At 43.7% G+C, this 16,607-nt stretch overlaps 2 protein-coding genes across 9 annotated transcripts; both read left to right on the top strand.

The window, feature by feature from the left end:
- LOC119006636 lies at positions 1 to 3,726 on the top strand. 8 transcript variants are annotated; one of them, XM_037075550.1, is made up of 5 exons: positions 1 to 180; positions 518 to 625; positions 1,511 to 1,648; positions 1,766 to 2,383; positions 2,666 to 3,726. In XM_037075550.1, the coding sequence occupies exons 1-5, from the start codon at positions 147 to 149 to the stop codon at positions 3,541 to 3,543; spliced, it is 1,776 nt and encodes a 591-aa protein (XP_036931445.1). In that variant the 5' UTR covers positions 1 to 146; the 3' UTR covers positions 3,544 to 3,726. The 8 variants fall into 8 exon arrangements, with proteins under 8 accessions (XP_036931445.1, XP_036931444.1, XP_036931448.1 ...); XM_037075549.1 differs by having other exon boundaries at positions 1 to 192; XM_037075553.1 differs by having other exon boundaries at positions 24 to 180; positions 518 to 635.
- A 967-nt stretch (positions 3,727 to 4,693) lies between these two features.
- On the top strand, positions 4,694 to 15,142 carry notchl (notch receptor, like). Its single transcript, XM_037075546.1, has 11 exons — positions 4,694 to 5,272; positions 7,206 to 7,350; positions 8,101 to 8,433; positions 9,718 to 9,938; positions 10,524 to 10,848; positions 11,287 to 11,462; positions 11,565 to 11,626; positions 11,930 to 12,053; positions 13,119 to 13,216; positions 13,312 to 13,643; positions 13,737 to 15,142. Exons 1-11 carry the CDS (start codon positions 5,221 to 5,223, stop codon positions 14,245 to 14,247), a joined length of 2,379 nt encoding a protein of 792 aa, XP_036931441.1. The 5' UTR covers positions 4,694 to 5,220; the 3' UTR covers positions 14,248 to 15,142.
- Positions 15,143 to 16,607: the final 1,465 nt, after the last annotated feature.

Here is a 16,607-nt window from a genome sequence, read left to right as displayed (position 1 = left end):
TGCTCAGACATGGCAGCAGCGGATCCGTAGAAGAAGACGAGCGGAGCTAACTGAGCGGACAGATGTTGTGTTTCCCTGTCAGAGCCGTGATGGAGTAAACAGCTGGAGGAGGAGGAGGAGGAAAAAAAACTTGTGATCTGGTCTGGATGGAACCGACGGGTCTACGAGACGTGTTCAAATGTATAACACTTTGTAAGCGAAGCGAGAATACGTGTCATTTTAATCCACCGGGGCTGCCGTAGTTTAGTTTAGCTTGATATTAGCTCATAAAGGTTGCGAAATATGAGACGGGATGAGCAGTTTCTTCTTACATTATCGCGCAGTGTCAGGCCCTGCGACGCCTTCTTCCTCCCACATCTGGATTTAGACACATGGCTTCGCTGTCTGACGTTGAAATACGGATGTGCAGTGTGTGTTATTTATAGGTTTAAAGGTGTGGATGGACAAACAGGCTTGATGCTAATCTCTAACAGCAACAACAACATGTGTCTTGTCTTTTTTCTTTTTTTTTTTTTAGCCATTGCTGCAATGGAGGATATTGGTCTCCATCCCAAACCCACCAATGACCCCCCAGTCCACAGACCCACAGTCACTGAGACTTTTGGGCTGCACCACATCCCACCAGGTGAGCTCAGGTACTGTGGTGCTGTTTAAAGGAGAAGTACACCCCAAATATGAGCATTCAGGCATTAGCTGCTCACCTACTGGTGGGAAAAACAAAGGGAGGTGAAGTTCTGTCGTCCACAAAACATTTGTGGAGCTTCACAGACAAACTGTGCTGCAGTGTTCTCCTAAACAACTGAAGTAGATGGGGATTTGTTTAAATAAAGTAAATAAAATTTGTTTAAGTAAATAAAAAAAACAATTGAAAAAACATGTTAAATGGCTCCCAGAGTTAGTTAAGTGTGGAAGCCCTGAAATCCCAAATTTAAAGACAATATTCAACACCCTCTTCAGACAGGGTGTGCTGTTACATGAGCAGCTGCAGTGAAGATTTTGCCTTAAAAAAGGATGTGAATAACATCTTTACTAATCACTTTTGGATGTCACGGCTCCCGATGACTTAGTGGATAACGACAGAGAAGATATAAGGTGCTGTTGTGAATCTCCAGAATTGCTTTGTGGACTATGAAACTTTCCCTCGGCTTTCCACCAGCGCGGTGATGAGCACAAAATGACTTGGTGAACTTCCACACATTTATAACTATATAACATTATTGACATGAAACACTTTATAACCTGACTATACAGGGTAGAATTATCTAGTAAGGTAAAATGCTCTGTGTTATAATGAATTATCATTTTATAAGTTGAAACGTTTCACATTATGACAAGTTTCTTGTTTTGACAAGAAGAAGATTCTTGCTGTAACATAATTAAGTTTGCTTTTGGGATAATGTGACAACATCTTGTCAAAGGTGATCCTGATCCATTTGTCCTTTTCTGGAGCAGCAGCGATACATCTCCGTATCACTGACATGTCTTAACAAGATGTGTGTGTTTTATTCAGACAATCTGCAAGTCGGTGATGGAAGCAGGAAATCTGATGGAGCGTCCAAAAAAAGGTCCCATTCGGTGATGACAGCACAGACGCAGATGATTCCCCAGTTTCCTTCACCAAACGCAGGTCCTCTGGGTGCTGATACCTGTAAGCATCAAGTATTTTGTCTTGGATATCTGAAGTCTGTTTATTTCAGAGTGCTGCTCCCAATAATTGATCCAATTATCATTCTCGTTTGTTGTTTTTCAACATTCCTTCCTACAGCTGCTAAGAATGGGAACACTCATGCGGACAGAGCAGGGGCTGACAGCAAGAAACCCAAAGCCAAACACGCGGATCCATCAAAGTGGAAGCAGAACAAGCAGAAACAGCTGAGGATGGAGGGCAAGGCGTACGCCAGCAAACGCAAAAAAGACGGCGAGTTGGTGACAAAGCAGCCAAGAGCTGTGGGACCGAGGTGCACCTCGAACGCCTGCAAAAAGGCATCGAACCGGCTGTGTAATGAAATCAACGAGGAGGCCAGGAAGAGGGTGTTTGAGGAGTTCTGGCAGCACATGAACTGGACTCAGAGAAAACAGTACGTGGCGAGACAAGTGGACTGCGACCCCGTGGAAAGATCTCGAGCGGCGGGATCGCAGTCGAGGAGATCGGTTTCTCTGCGCTATCACTTGATGGTGGACGGCAAAAGGAAACAAGTGTGCAAAAACATGTTCCTGACCACTCTGGGGATCGGAGAGTGGTCCGTGCTCAACTGGGCGCAGAAAGGAGGAGCTAAAAACAATGAATCGAATGAAAACAAGCCGGAGAAGAGGCAGGCTGTCCCTCAGTGCCCACGACAGATCCCTTCTTCTACAGTCAGTAATACTATGGAAGGTACACAAGGTGAGTGGTTGTTTGATTTGTCTGTTTCAGCGGCTGTAGTTCAGAAGGTAGACCGGGTCGCCTTGTAAGTGGAAGGTTACTGGTTCGAATCCCCTGCTGCATGTCAAAGTGGTTTTTGGGAAGTATCCTCAGGCAGGATAACATTTAAAGATGTTTGGACATTGATGACACAAGTGATTGTAAGTGTATCACATTAATACCTCATACATGTTAATTGCATTTCCCTGTTGTTTTTTTTCTTTTGCCTTTTTCTGCATAACGATTGAATGCCAACGGAACCAGAACCAGAGGGGCCTCCCAGGAAGAAATCCAGAGTCGCCCGGCCACTAACGTGGAAGCAAAATCGACAGAAGCAACTTCGGATGGAGGGGAAATCTTACATCAGCAAACGAAAGAAAGACGGTATCACCATAACCAAAGCTCAGAGGGCCATTGGACCGAGATGCACGTCCAGTGCTTGCAGAAGAGCATCAAACCGCTTCTGCGCTGACTTCAGTGAAGAGATGAGGAATGAGATGTTTACCAGTTTCTGGCAGCGCATGAACTGGCCTCAGAGAAAGATCTATGTGGCCGAATTAGTCGACTGCGACCCGGTGGAACGAACACGAGCGCCCTGGACTCAGTCGAGAAGATCTGTCTCGATGCGGTATCATTTGTTAGCCGGCAGCGACAGAAGACAGGTTTGTAAAAAGATGTTCCTCTCCACTTTGGGGATCGGAGAGTGGTCGGTGCTTAACTGGGCGCAAAACTCATCCAAGCAGGACGACTCAGAGGAAAACGGCAAGAGGCAAACACAGAGGAAGTCCCGTAAAGCTTCAGAGCACATATTCCTGAAGGAGTTCCTCGAGAGTTTACCCAAAGTGCCCTCGTACTGTTGCGGGACGACCATATCGAAGCTCTACCTGGAGCCGGTCTTCTCAAACATGTCCGAGGTGTACAGGCACTACTACAACCACTGCTTAGAGAAGATGACGGCACCGCTCTCAAGGCAGGTTTTCTGTGCCGTGTTCAAAAAGATGGATTTGGGATTATGGGACCCTAAAAAGGATCAGGGGTGTTCTTTCGGTGCGACTGGAAACTTATTTAATGAGCTTTGGGAGGAATACTGCCTGGAGAGAGGCGCTGCACGACCACAGCCAGAGAAAACAGGTAACCAGTAAAAAAGACGAGATAAAGGACACAAATGGATGAGCTGTGTGTTACTCCAGTATTTACAACATGATCATATACATCTTGTGGAAAGTTTATATTTAAGGTTTTGCCGATGTGACTGTACTTGGTCTGACTTTTCATTAAATCCTGCTAAGCAACGACTCTGGTTGCTTTCTTCCAGGCTCACACTATCTGAAGCAGTCCAGTTGGTTTTTTTTTAAGCTGATGCAGTTTTACATTAAGAAGACATGTTGTGCTCATAGTCAGTTTCATGATTTGATTGTGTGCTACTGCCACAATACATTTTGATGGTTTAATGCTCAAAAACACATCTGTTTTCTCATACAGCACGGTATTCCCCCTCTGTCTGAGTAACTGTAAACTCTGGTTGGTCCTCTCACACACGCCTGAGCCGGCGCTGCTCACCATGTCTCAGGTCCGCTCTGTGGTGTTTTCAGCTTCTGATTATCTTCACTTCTACCATGAAAAAAGGATGAAAGTAGGCAAACGTGTGACACGGTGATGTCTTTGAATTAAAGGCTGGACTTTCAGAGTCCTGTTTTCTGTGGGAAAGAGGAGCTTCTGTTAACTCTCAAGACCTTTAACATTCAAAAGAGCCACTGAACGCTGCAGGAAAGGAAAGAAATGAAAAGGCATAAAAGGTCTCCTTTACACAAACTGCAAGGAACTTTTAACCACATAAGACACAGACTCAGTGTCTCACTGATGCCTCTTTATGACCCACTTAAGCAAACAAGACCATCAGATAGAAGACGGCTATTTCTACAGACGATATTTATTATAATTCAGACATTTTTAATGCCTGTCACCGTTCAACAAGTTTAAAACGTATTGTCTTATGAGATTGTATGCCAGTTGTCATTATTAGTTCAGGACTGGAACAAAAATGTGTCATAACGTGTGTAAAAAAAAAAATACGAGAGCATATTCATCTGCTAATCTGTTGTGTCGCTTGAAAGGTCTAAGTCAGACGCCATTAAAGGACTTTTTTCTTTCACTCTGCTTGACGAGAAAGAGCCACTTAGGCATCGAAATGTTTTCTTTTGTGAGTTAAATAAGAGGAAGTAACAGTTCACAGTTGTGAGGCAGAACACTCAGTTTTTTCAACTCGGCAGCAGGACAAAACTTGTGTGTGTGTGTGTTCACGTGTGTCTTTCAAATGGTCAGATTCAAACCACGCCATCCCCTCAGTCCCCGCACAGCTTTTAACACGCTGAAATAACGGCTCCTCTGGCAGCTGACTCTCCCATACTGTGGGCTTTTTTTTTTTTTTCTTTTTTTTCCCCAAGTTGAGACGCACGCACACACATGCACATACGGTCATCACCCTCCTATTCTTCTCCACACAGTGGCAGGAAGTTGTCCAGATATCCGCAGGGCCTCTGAAAAAAAAAAAAAAAAGAGCGAGTGAACAAAGTGGGCCGGGTGGTGGTGGTGGTGGTGGAAGGTGTTGGTAGCTGCGGCGGTGATGGAATCAGGCGACTTCACTTAGAGTTAACGGTTCATTGTGAACAGCGGGACTTAAAGGGACACCACGGAGCTTTACAACAGTGTCAAACCCTGTGAGTCCCAGCTGAGCTGCCTGAGGTCAGACGCAGGTTTACCAAACAGCTGGACTGGACTGCTGAGCGGAGACGGACGGGCTGACAGCTGGTGACCTGAAGATGTTGCCTCTGAGGACGCTCGTTCTGCTGGGACTGAGCTGGACGTGTCTCGGTGAGTCAGCCATGTTTCTTTTTATTCTTTCGAAGTGTCTTCAAGAAGGGACACAAAACATTCATGTTATTTGTTTTTATGTGTCAATTTTATTTAAAGTTAGAAAGTAAGAAAATTCGAGTCAAGAAAAATGAAAAACGGTCAGTGGTCTCTTTCAGGTGATCCAGTTTTTAAAAACTAAAACAATATTCCTCTATTCTTAACAAATTAGTATCTATGCATATACATGAGTCACCTCACCTGTTTAACGTGGAGTGAAATTACATCCTGTGTCCGTAATCTGAAAACCAGTTTGAAAATTGTGGTATCTGATCTCTGAGCTGATTTAAATTAAGCAACATTTTTAAGGAGCTACTTTAAAGGGTAACTCCACCAATTTAAATCACTTAACACACACACGCAGCTAACAGCTGTCGGAGAGCACACCTGCACATGAGAAAAAACTAGTATAAACCCTTCTGTGGCTCCAGAAGAAACTGCAGGTAATCAGAGAAATTCCCATGAGTGATGTCACTCAATGGCTAAATTGCATTGTGGGAAATGTAGGCACCTGTTAACACACTTTAATATGTTCCTCTTGAATCCCATGTGGTTTACAATTTGATGTGACTTTAACAGCTTAAATAGGTGTTAGTGCATTTTTAACAGTCTGTAATAGACATATTGCTTTTTGGATTTTTTTGGTCAAATAAGATAAAATATTCTGTTAAGGACAAATTTAATTTTTTTGTTTTGTTTTTGCTGAACAGTTTGAACACTGTGTAAAATATAAGTAAAACAGAATATAATTCACTAATCCTTTTGACATATAAATATGATATATATGTAGATTTACCTCATCAGCTTAACTGATTTTGTGTAAATATATACTTCTTCTATTAAGTTCATGTAGCAACATGTTGCAAACAAGTTGGAATAAGGTCTGTTTGAAACATTCGACAGGTAAACAGGTTCACTGGCAGCAGGTGATGGTATCATGATCAGGTGTGAAACAGGCGTCTTCTGAAGGCTCGGTCGTTCACAAGTGGGGATGAGGAGACCACTTTGTGAAACGATATTACTACATGGGCTCAGAAAACACAGCTCATTTGCAGAGGAGAGAGTTCTGTTTTTACACAGTTTGGAATCAGAGTTGTAATACTTTTATATTCATCAAAATATAACTTTAACTGTTGCTCCTACTGTAGCAGGGAGGCTCCATTTGCTGATCAAGTGAATCCAAAGTGTTTAACACGTCACATGTCTAATTTCAGCTCTATTGTTCGTGCCTTTTTTTTTTTTTTTCTTCATGCTATGATTTTATGATCCCGCACACACCTGCCAAGCCCATTGTCCAACTCCATCACATTCCTCATCGCCACGGTGACGACCTTCGACCTTTATCAAGGCCCGGCCCACTCCATTTCCTGTTGCTATTCGCTTCTCCTGGAAACTTCCTGTTTATGTCGGGCCCATTTCCTGTTCCCTTTAACGGCCCGTATCAGGGCCCATCGCCTCGCGGCTTGACCTGCATTGTTATGAATAGTTGCTAATGCCCTGAAACAATGAGGGGTTTGAATATGTGGGTGAGTTGGTCCTGCGATAAAACACTTAGTGAAAACAGTTTGCGTGGTCAAGTGAAACTGCAAGAACTGTTAAAAAAAAAAAAGTACATTCTGAATTAAGATTACATTTGTTTTCCCAGTGTGCAAACACACGATGTGTGGAAGTGATGTTTGTTTACCTTTAACATATGTGAGTGCCGATAAAATCCACCTGCAGTTTAAGACATACATGTATGCATATGATCCATTCATGGGAAACATCCACAAAAACACTCAGTGACTATCTATATCCCTCTACAAATACAACATTATAACATTATAACACTTTGACCAGTACATTGTGCACTCTTGCCACTTTTTTGTGCACTAATCCGTGTTTGTCTCCACAGCTGCGCCTAGTGATCCGTGGGGCCATTGTCCAGCCAACAGAAACTGTGACATCAAGTTTAAAGACGGAAAATGTAATGAAGAGTGTAGGGAGCCCGAGTGTCTCCGAGACGGCTTCGACTGCGAGCTGCCCCGGGGCCACTGCAAGTAAAACACTTTAATCTTTTTCATGGCCATGAAACCAAAAAGAAAACTAACGTTTCCAGCTTAACATTTAATAATGGAAGAGAACATTCCATATTTTCACTGGTTCATTTGTGTCAGTGTTCACATGTATTTTATCCTTTTTCTCTAGGGGTATTTATATGTTAAACTTGGTAGAGACACTCAAATAGCAGGTTACTTAAGGTTGAGCTTGCATCTTTAATAACATAAATTCAACTCTGTTCATACTCATTAATCTGCACACTGGTGTCAAAGAGAATAAAAACACTAAAAAGTTTTCTTTGGAACAAAGATGAAGGCACAATAACAAAACCTAGGAAAGTGCAACAAACAATTAAAAAGACAAAATAGTGATCAGATTGTTGATTTGTCACTTTGCAAGAAAATAGTAGCAGTGAACAGTAAGTGACGGAATGGAAGAATAAAGTGAAGTCACGAAAATGAACTATAATGGATTTTCATTTACCTGAAATCTGTTCTGTTAGGATCAATAAACTCAGTCCACTCTTTCCAACATTTATCTATTTTGAGTTTCAAAATCAAAAGTTAGTTTTTCCAAAGTTCATTCTTTACCCCATAGAAATAATAGCTTGACAGTCAATCATCTCTTTCTTCTTTGTTCAGAGCTCTGGGCAAAAAGAAAGTCAGTAAGTAAACCATTGATTGAGATTATTTTGTCATTTCCTGTCTCTTTCCTTACATCTCTTCATCCCTCCCTGTCACGGCTCTCAGTCCGGGTCACACCCAGTACTGCCGCGATCACTACGCCAACTCCCACTGTGAGCAGGGATGCGACAGCGCCCCCTGTGGATGGGACGGCAGCGACTGCTTCAAAGACCAGAGCCCCAGTTGGGCCAAAGGCACCCTGGTCCTCCACGCCAGAGTCCCACATCAACACGGCACCTTCACCAACATCTCCCTGCTCTGGGCTGCCAGTGTCCTCCTCCAGTCGCCAGTAATACTGCGAGGCTCCGCCCCCCTCGCCACTCACAGGAACTTGTTTGATTTTGACCATCAGCAGCTTGCCAACATGCTGACTCAGGCATCAGCGGATGACTCCGATGGGTAGGTGAAGAGTCAAAAGTTAAAAAAGGAAGTGAGTGTAGTTATATTGTTATTAACCAGTGAGTCCCAGAGAGTCTGGAATAATTTGAAACAGACAAAACAATACTGAAGTAAGGAGAAATAATGATAAAGAAATAAGGCTACAATCAGAAAAGATGAATGCTAAAATGAAGTAATTTTCCATAGAATTTTCAAGAGTATTAAATCATTTGGGTCATAAATCTCCTTCTGTAATGTGGTGTAAATAAAGGACTAATGAAGGAATAAAGGAATTTTTGATAATGTCACCAAATCTTGTTTTAGTGCCAGAGCCTGGTGAAGTACTCACATCTGTCAGAGACTCATGGAGAAACACACTAAAACCCAACATATCAAAGATGTATGACTTGACTTCTGATGAATAAATGTTTCAGCAAAATGAAAGAACACACTTCAGAAACTAGGTACATTTTTTACACTGCAAACAAGTTTGAGGGACAAACAACATGTTGATGAAATAATCTGCTGTTAGCCTCCTCTCTGATGAGTCTTCTTTCATTTTCTGGAGGCATTTCGTCATCAGAAGTCATATGATGTAGATATGTTGGGTTTTTTAGAGCTTCAGTAGCTGTCACCACAGTCTGGCACCAGATCTAGGTTCAGGGATGAAACTATTCTTTTTCTTTTCTAGCTCCCTTGCTTTAACCATAAAACCACTTTGCTGCTGACTGTTCAGTTGTATGTTTAGGTTTCTAATGTTGCTATGTAAGCTGTATGCTTCAATTATCCAGTTGCACTCCCCAGGAACAGACTTTGTAAAATTGGCGGAGATTCTCATCAAGGAATACGTTCCTACTTTTGCTGTAACAACGTCCACTGTTTCTATAGGGCTCCTCTTAGCCGTAGAAAAACAACTTAATTTTGTCTGCACTCAACACAAGTTTGGGTTATTTGAGCTGAGATGATCAAATATTAAAACCAGACCGTAGTGTTTGGAGGCCATTGTCAAGCAAAGATTCACAGCTAAACTAAAAGATAAAGAGGGCCAAGCACAGAACCCTGGGGAACTCCGGTATGTAGAGTAGGACAGTCTGAACTTAGTCGACTGACTGACATGAATATTAATATCCATGTGCATAAAATCTTTGCATTAAGTTATCTCAGGGGTGTTTGTTTTGTAACAGGGTGTAACTCCTCACAAATGACTGAAGTAAACTTATCCTGACAAACCTCAACAATCTAACTGACCCTCATTAATGACGTTTGCTCTCGCCTAACGTTTCCTCCCCTCTCGCTCTTTACTAGCTCCCTCCTTTTCCTCCAAGTGGACAACAGGCCGTGCAGCCGTCTGCTCTCTACCTGTTTCCCCTATGCCACCGAGGCAGCAGGTTTCCTGAGTGCCGTCAGGAAGCAGAAGCCTCTCTTGTTCTCCTCCCTGCCGGAGCTGTCGGCCATCATCAATGTAAGAGGCGTCCGAGAGGAAATAGGAAACAGAGAGGAGGAAACCGAGAAAAAGGAAGTCAAAGGTAAGCTGTCATGTCCTGTCTCTCCCTCAAACACACACACACACACACACACACACACACACACCCACACACACATACTTCCAGCTTTGAATTCCATCCAAACAAAACACCATAAACACCTTTTCCATTTCCAGTGTGTAGTTTTGCTGATGGTCAGCGCTGCACGTTTCAGTTTTAGCTGTTCAAACATTTAATCGTCAGGGTCAGAGCGCAGCGTGAAATAAAATTATAGGGCAACTGGGACACCTGATGAATCTGGTTTGATCTGGTCCAAATATTAAAAATGACTAAGTGCTAAAATGACTTTTATGGGCAGTAGTGGTGTGCTGGGCTCACCAACCAAGAAGTTTAGCACACAACTCAACACGACTGGATACGAAGTTCCTTATTAACTAATGGTTAACTAGCAATTGGTTCCTCATTCGTTCCTGAATTGTTTATCCAGTAACTACAAAATGTTGCATCTCTTATTGTTCTATGTTACCGCAGTTGAATCTCACTTATATCTGTCAAAGAATTACAACATCACTACTTGAGATATATACTTATGGAAAGTTTACATAATTTCTAATCTTCCTCTCAAAGAGCCGACCCCGGCATGGATATGGGCTGTGATCGCCATCGCGATCGGGCTGCTGCTGGTGCTCCCCCTGCTGGTGTTCTTGGTGGTGAGGAGGGTGAGGCAGCGGCGGGCGGAGAGGGGAAGCAGTAGCAGGGTGAGACACCGCTCCACAGTCACCGACAGTGACCCCAAATCCAAGGCCTTGGTGGCGCACGCAGCCCACCAGGAGCAGAGGGTCCGATCCAGCCGAGAGAAAGATAAGATCAGCTTGAGGAAAAAGAAGAAAGCGAAGGAAGCGGAGAAGAAGAGAAGGAGGGAACCGCTTGGGGAGGATGCCATCAGAATGCGGTGAGAGGAGCTGCTTTGAAAGACATGAGAGGATGTTTTGTCTGCAGGAGGAATGATGTCACGGTACAAGTGTGGTTTATTTTTAAAACAAGCTACAACTCATCCTGTGTAGTTATTGAAAAGGCTGACTGTTGTTTTTTTCTTGTCAGTCAGTTGGAGATAAACGTTATTCTTGAATTATTTAATAAAAAAAAAAAAATACATGCAGGATTAGTCCATAGTGAACAATAGCTTTCTCTAATCCCTGCCATGGTCCAGGTCCCAGCCCATTTCCTCAGAGACGACTGACCCATGTAAGGTTTTTATGAAAACAAACCCTTAAATGGCAGGACTGTAGTGTTTGTGTTGGGGTGTGTTGCAGAGCTCTCCAGTGAGTCGTGAATCAAACCACAGCAGTGTCTTAACGAGCTCTGTCACAACTGTTGCTTTTGTTTCCAGACCTCTCAAGAGGGACCAGGATATAGGAAGTGACACAGACTTTACCCAGAGTTCAATGGAAGACATCAACGCGCGATGCTCCAGGCGGCAGGAGGACGCCTCCATCTGTGACCACAGGACTCAGGAGCAGAAACACTACCGGGCGGGAGGCTCACAGCCCCACAGAGCAATACAGCGTGAGGGCTCAACTTCAATCGCCCCTTAATTGAAATCCACTTACTGAAATTTAATTTGCATGTTGAGGCAGATTAGTCTGATTTGTACTTGTTCTCCTGCAGCTCCACCTAGAGGATGGGAGAGAACTGCCATGCCTCCTCCTCTGCTCAGCCCTCCGCAGCAGGTCAGTCCTTCGGTTTTGTTTCTAACAACTAGTTCAGCTGCATTTGTTTACTCTCCTTTGCACCATGTCTTATTGTAGATAATGACGTGGTTCACCTTGCCGTCTCTCTCTGGTTTCATGTTTCTATTCTTTATCTCATATGTTTCTGATTTGGAACGATAAATATTTGTTTAGCGCTTGATTTTGATTTTAAATTTGACCACGTTGTAACAGACCAAACTTAAACTGTGGACGACACCTTTATGAAACATGTGAGACATTATGTGCGTGTCTGTATTCATCATGGCTTGGTTGTGTTGGCAGTCTGCAGAGTGGTGCGGCCCCGATGGGTCTGTGGTTCTGATCCGAGCGGTGCGAAGCGGGCTGGACAGGGTGGTCTTAGAGCTGCTGCGAGCAGGAGTTCCTGTCAACAACACTGATCATACTGGTAATGCATCAACTGTCACAGTTACTAATATTAGTCTGGCTCAACCTCAGACCTCAGTCACATAGCATTTTCATGTGGCCGCACAGGTAATCGAATTATTATTGAGATCACAGAAGCTCCAAGAGAGGTCCTGGCCTACAAATCTTCTTCTCCAGGTGTTAGAAAACCTGTTTGTTTGGTACAAAACATCATCGTAATTCACCATTTTCCTGCAACTGTAATGGCAGCCATGAGGTCAGAAGCAGAGACGTCCAGTTGCTCATGATGCAGCATTTAGATTAACCATGACGCGGATGACTGAGAACATTCATCAGCATATTCAAAATACATGTTGACATATTTCAGTCACATTTCAGTAAATTGTCTCAAACCTTTCTGTCCACAAGTCACATCTGAATCAAATGAATGACTGGGTTAAAGGTCCACCCGGTAAGAAAGTAAAGTCAATCATGACTCGTTGAATACTGGGACTGTAGGTCGGGTCGGCCACCATAACAGAGCATCAGAACTTGACGCGTTGGGAGTGAGACTCAAAAATCCACGTTTATCACAAAGATGACCTTTAACCCTTTGGAGAAAACTCACATGTAGAGCCATTATTCTCTGACACCTGTACACTGAGGGGCTGAAGTGACTGCTGTAACTTACCCCGTCTCTCTCACGTCCTCCTTCTGTGTCCCTCCTCTCCCGACCTGTGCTCATCTCTCCATTGCTTCCATCTCCTCCTCCTCCTCCTCCTCCTCCTCCTCCTCCAGCTCCCCTGCTGCCCTCCTCTGACTCCGATCAAAGTTAATGTGCTCAAACTCGTGTTGATGGACGGATTAACTTTGCTGCTTGTCTTCCTGTTGCCTCTCTCTGTCTTCCTCTTCTTACACCCCTTTATTTTCTCTGTCTCCTTCTCATTTCGGCTGAAACCGTTTCATCTCCACATCCCGTCCCTCCATCCTCCCTCTCCTCACCACCTGGGCTCGACTCTGTTGTGTAATGGTTGTTCATTGGCTGACTTACTCCCTCCCTTCTTCTTCCCCCTGACCTCCCCTCCACTCACACTGCTGTCTCTCTCAGGGAGATCAGCCCTGCACTGGGCATCCTCAGTAAACCACCTCTCGCTAACAAGGACCCTCATTCGCTATGGGGCTGCTGTGGACCTGCAAGACAACAAGGTCAGTTCTGATTGGACAGTTCACCACATTTGTACATAAATGCTGCAACAAATATCCTCCAGATATCCTTATATTTATTATTGTTTCTCCCACAGGGCGAGACGGCGCTCTTCCTCTCTGCCGTTCACGGTTGCTATGATACAGCCAGACTCCTCCTCCTTCACGGCGCCAACCTCGAGCTGCACGATCGCAGAGGACGTCGTCCGATCGACATGGCCAGAGAAGGCATGCATCACCAGGTCATGGAGCTCCTCCTGGCTCACCAGATCCAGAGAGGGCCCGTTCCCGTGGAGTCGACCAATGACATGATGTGGGAGGAGCGCGCTCTGATGTACTCGCCATGGGTCGGATCACAAGGCCTGCCTGGAAGAAGCGCCTCCTTCTCTGGGATCATAGCGCATCGAGATATGACCCCGCCTCCACAAAAGTACGGTTTCAGATTGCTGTGGAAGAACAATATGCAACTTCAACCCTGTTATTGTTTCAGTCTAATGTTGTGATGACTTTCTTGTCTTGCCAGTGATTGGTCGATGAGCCGCGTGCAGTACCCTGCCCCTCAGAACTGGCGGCCACAGCTCAACCAATCAGCAACAGCGCTGGTCCCTCCAAGAATCATGGGCCGCTCGCCTCGGCCAATCAGCACCTTACAGGAGGTGACCTCGGAAGACGAGGACCGCGACAGGCACCAGGAAGTCCCCAGAGCTGCGACGCCGCACTTCCTGTCGCCGCAGCCCGCCCCCCGGCAGCGCTCCTTCTCTTGCACCCAGCATGCATTGCAGCGTCGGTCCAGCAACCACCAGCCAGAGCCTAATTATATTATCGTGACAGACAGAACAGCCAATGAGCCCATAGAAAGAGTGGTCGTTTCCCCTCCCACGGACGGCGCCAACCAGCCAGAACGCCCGCCGGTTGTAAACGGCACCAATCACAGCAGAGCAGAACCGACAGCGGTGAGTTCAGTCAGTTCAGAGCAGAAATCCAGAGGTGAGAGGTTAAACAACGCCGCTGACTCCACACAAACAGCCCTGTAGAGAGCAGAGGGAGGCGACAACATGTCCGCTGCCTTTTCTGTCAGCCTGTAAGAACGTGTGAAGGAGATGATGACTTAACATGAAGCCGTACTAACAGAGAGGCACTGAGTTTGTTGTACAGTAAAGTGTATTTTGTTGTTAAGCCCAATGAGAAAATAGAAAAGCTTACAAGAAAGCCCAACGCTGAAGAGAACCCAACCTCGATTTACTGTTACTGTCATGTTGGGACCTTAAAGGAACAGTTCGACCAAAAATAAAAGAGTAGGGGGGTGATTAGATAATGACTGGATTTGTATTTTTGGGTGAGCTGTTCCTTTAATTAACTTCTCATTTGTTAGATCCCTGTTAAATTAAAACACAGCAGCTCTTGGAGATGTTCCTTCCCAAACCTCCTTCCCAGTTTTAACTCATCTTTGTCTAAATTATTATTGTATGTTTCACTAGAGGGGGAGAAGATTGTTCCTTGTACATTTTGTTGTTCCCCGGCACAGTCAGAAAGGTGATGTAACAACCCGACTGAGATGATGCTGTGAAATACTGTATATATTGACATTGTGTTGACATCGCGGCAGGTTGTATCCTGATTATTATGGAAACAATCGTGGAGAAATTTTAATATAACATTTAAAAGAATACATGTGCATGGTTGCACAGAGAGGTCAGATTTGTTCTGATACATGTAATAAAGTGACTTTCTATGCAAATAATAAAAAGGATCTTTCAGTTTATTATTTAAATTCACTTCCATTTCTTTTGTAATTCCTTGTTTTCCCTCTTCGATAACTAAAGCAATGTAGAAGAAAACATACAATAAATAAGTTCCTCAGAATCATGACACATAATAAGATGACTGGAAAGAATAACGGATAAATACTAATAGAATTAATGATGTTTGCTCAGGTGATGTTTGGGGGAGGTTTTGATTATTTTCTAAATATCTTCCTAAGGAGGGAATGACTTTCTCTTTCATAGATTTGACATCATGGTCTCCTGGTGTTAGAATACAAAGGCTGCTGTTCACATTGAAAAGCAGACAGGTCGTGTTTTATTGATTTGGAGAAGGTGAAGGAAAGAGGTGGAGATGTCAACATGATGCAAACATACAGTCAGTCATGTTGCATGACAAAGAAAATGTTCAAATCTAAAACACATCAGGTTCATGTGTAAGTCTGCGTTCATCTAGTTTAATCAGACCAAACTATTTAGGTTATTCACAGTGAGTCAAGATTTATTAAAATTGCATTCAGTGTGACATTTTATATTGAATTTTTGCAATAAAATGGAAAATATACTCGTCACTTAAAGGTGTAGATGTTCAGTGAGGTTTTTTCAGGACAGCTGGTTGATCTTGCAAACCAGGCGCGGGTAGGTGTCATTTCAGGCACGCGCCATGTGGCTCAGTGTGTTTCTTTGGCACATTTAAAATGTCCAAAGAGAAAAAAACTCACAGTTTCTACCAACAGAGTTTGTTGACAGAGAAACTTAGTTTAGCTTTTCGGGAATGAAATCTCATAACGAACATGGCGTCAATATGTTTCACTCTTTTTCTTCCAAAACGTTTTGACTTATATGACTTTATTACGACTTATAAAAAGTAATCCAGCTGTCATTCCAGCGTTTTCTGTCTTGGGCTCAGACTTTTTTTTTTTCTCGTGGGAAAAGGGGAAATGACGCTGCGTTTACAGCTTTATTACCTGTTAGAAGTGATACATCATTTGAAAGGTGGCGCAGAGAGGAGACACTTCCCGCGTTCTCACGCGCGTTTGAGATGCAAATGAGCGACAAACTGAACGAACTGTGAGGTGATGCGAACAACTCTTCACTCGGGCGATGACACGATCAGTAAAGCTGCAGCGTGAGAACGTCAAAACTGTCGTTTTCTCACATTCTGTTGATGGTTTTAGTTTTTTGGATATTTTAAACACATTCTTATATTTGGCCATGGAACTGTTTTACGCACGCAAATCTTCCGACTGTTCATGATGGATGTTAACTTTTTATCGAGTTTTGTTTTCCTTTAAATCCCTCTTCAAACGGGCAAAACATTGCGTCACTTAATTTCGACGTCACAGCAGGAAGACATGATGTTACGCACGGGATTGGCACATTTTACGCACAGACTCAATTCTGTATCAACTTTATTTCCGTAGCTCAGATGTCACTATAATGTCTTACATATACACATTCTAATATTAAGTTGACAATATTGTTAATAATTTTGTCCTAATGACGTGTAAGTGTGTCTGTTGACTGTGTGCATGTTGTAGTTTTTGGAGGAGAGGATTAAACTTGTTCCCTCGTGTGAAACGTCACCGCGTGAAGCTTCTCATCCTCCCGTGCGTGAGTCCACACGTCAGCGC

Source organism: Acanthopagrus latus, chromosome 17, assembly GCF_904848185.1.
Source record: "Acanthopagrus latus isolate v.2019 chromosome 17, fAcaLat1.1, whole genome shotgun sequence".
NCBI lineage: Eukaryota > Metazoa > Chordata > Actinopteri > Spariformes > Sparidae > Acanthopagrus > Acanthopagrus latus.
Note: the sequence above shows the minus strand (reverse complement) of the source record. Positions and strands in the feature narration are given on the sequence as shown.

Coding starts and splice junctions, on each gene's coding strand:
- LOC119006636 (XM_037075547.1), top strand. CDS start 283: ATGAGACGGGATGAGCAGTTTCTTCTTACATTATCGCGCAGTGTCAGG. Junction 434..517: donor TGTTATTTATAGGTTTAAAG/GTGTGGATGGAC, acceptor TTTTTTTTTTAG/CCATTGCTGCAATGGAGGAT. Junction 626..1,510: donor GCTGCACCACATCCCACCAG/GTGAGCTCAGGT, acceptor TGTTTTATTCAG/ACAATCTGCAAGTCGGTGAT.
- notchl (XM_037075546.1), top strand. CDS start 5,221: ATGTTGCCTCTGAGGACGCTCGTTCTGCTGGGACTGAGCTGGACGTGT. Junction 7,351..8,100: donor CTGCCCCGGGGCCACTGCAA/GTAAAACACTTT, acceptor CACGGCTCTCAG/TCCGGGTCACACCCAGTACT. Junction 10,849..11,286: donor GAGGATGCCATCAGAATGCG/GTGAGAGGAGCT, acceptor TTTTGTTTCCAG/ACCTCTCAAGAGGGACCAGG.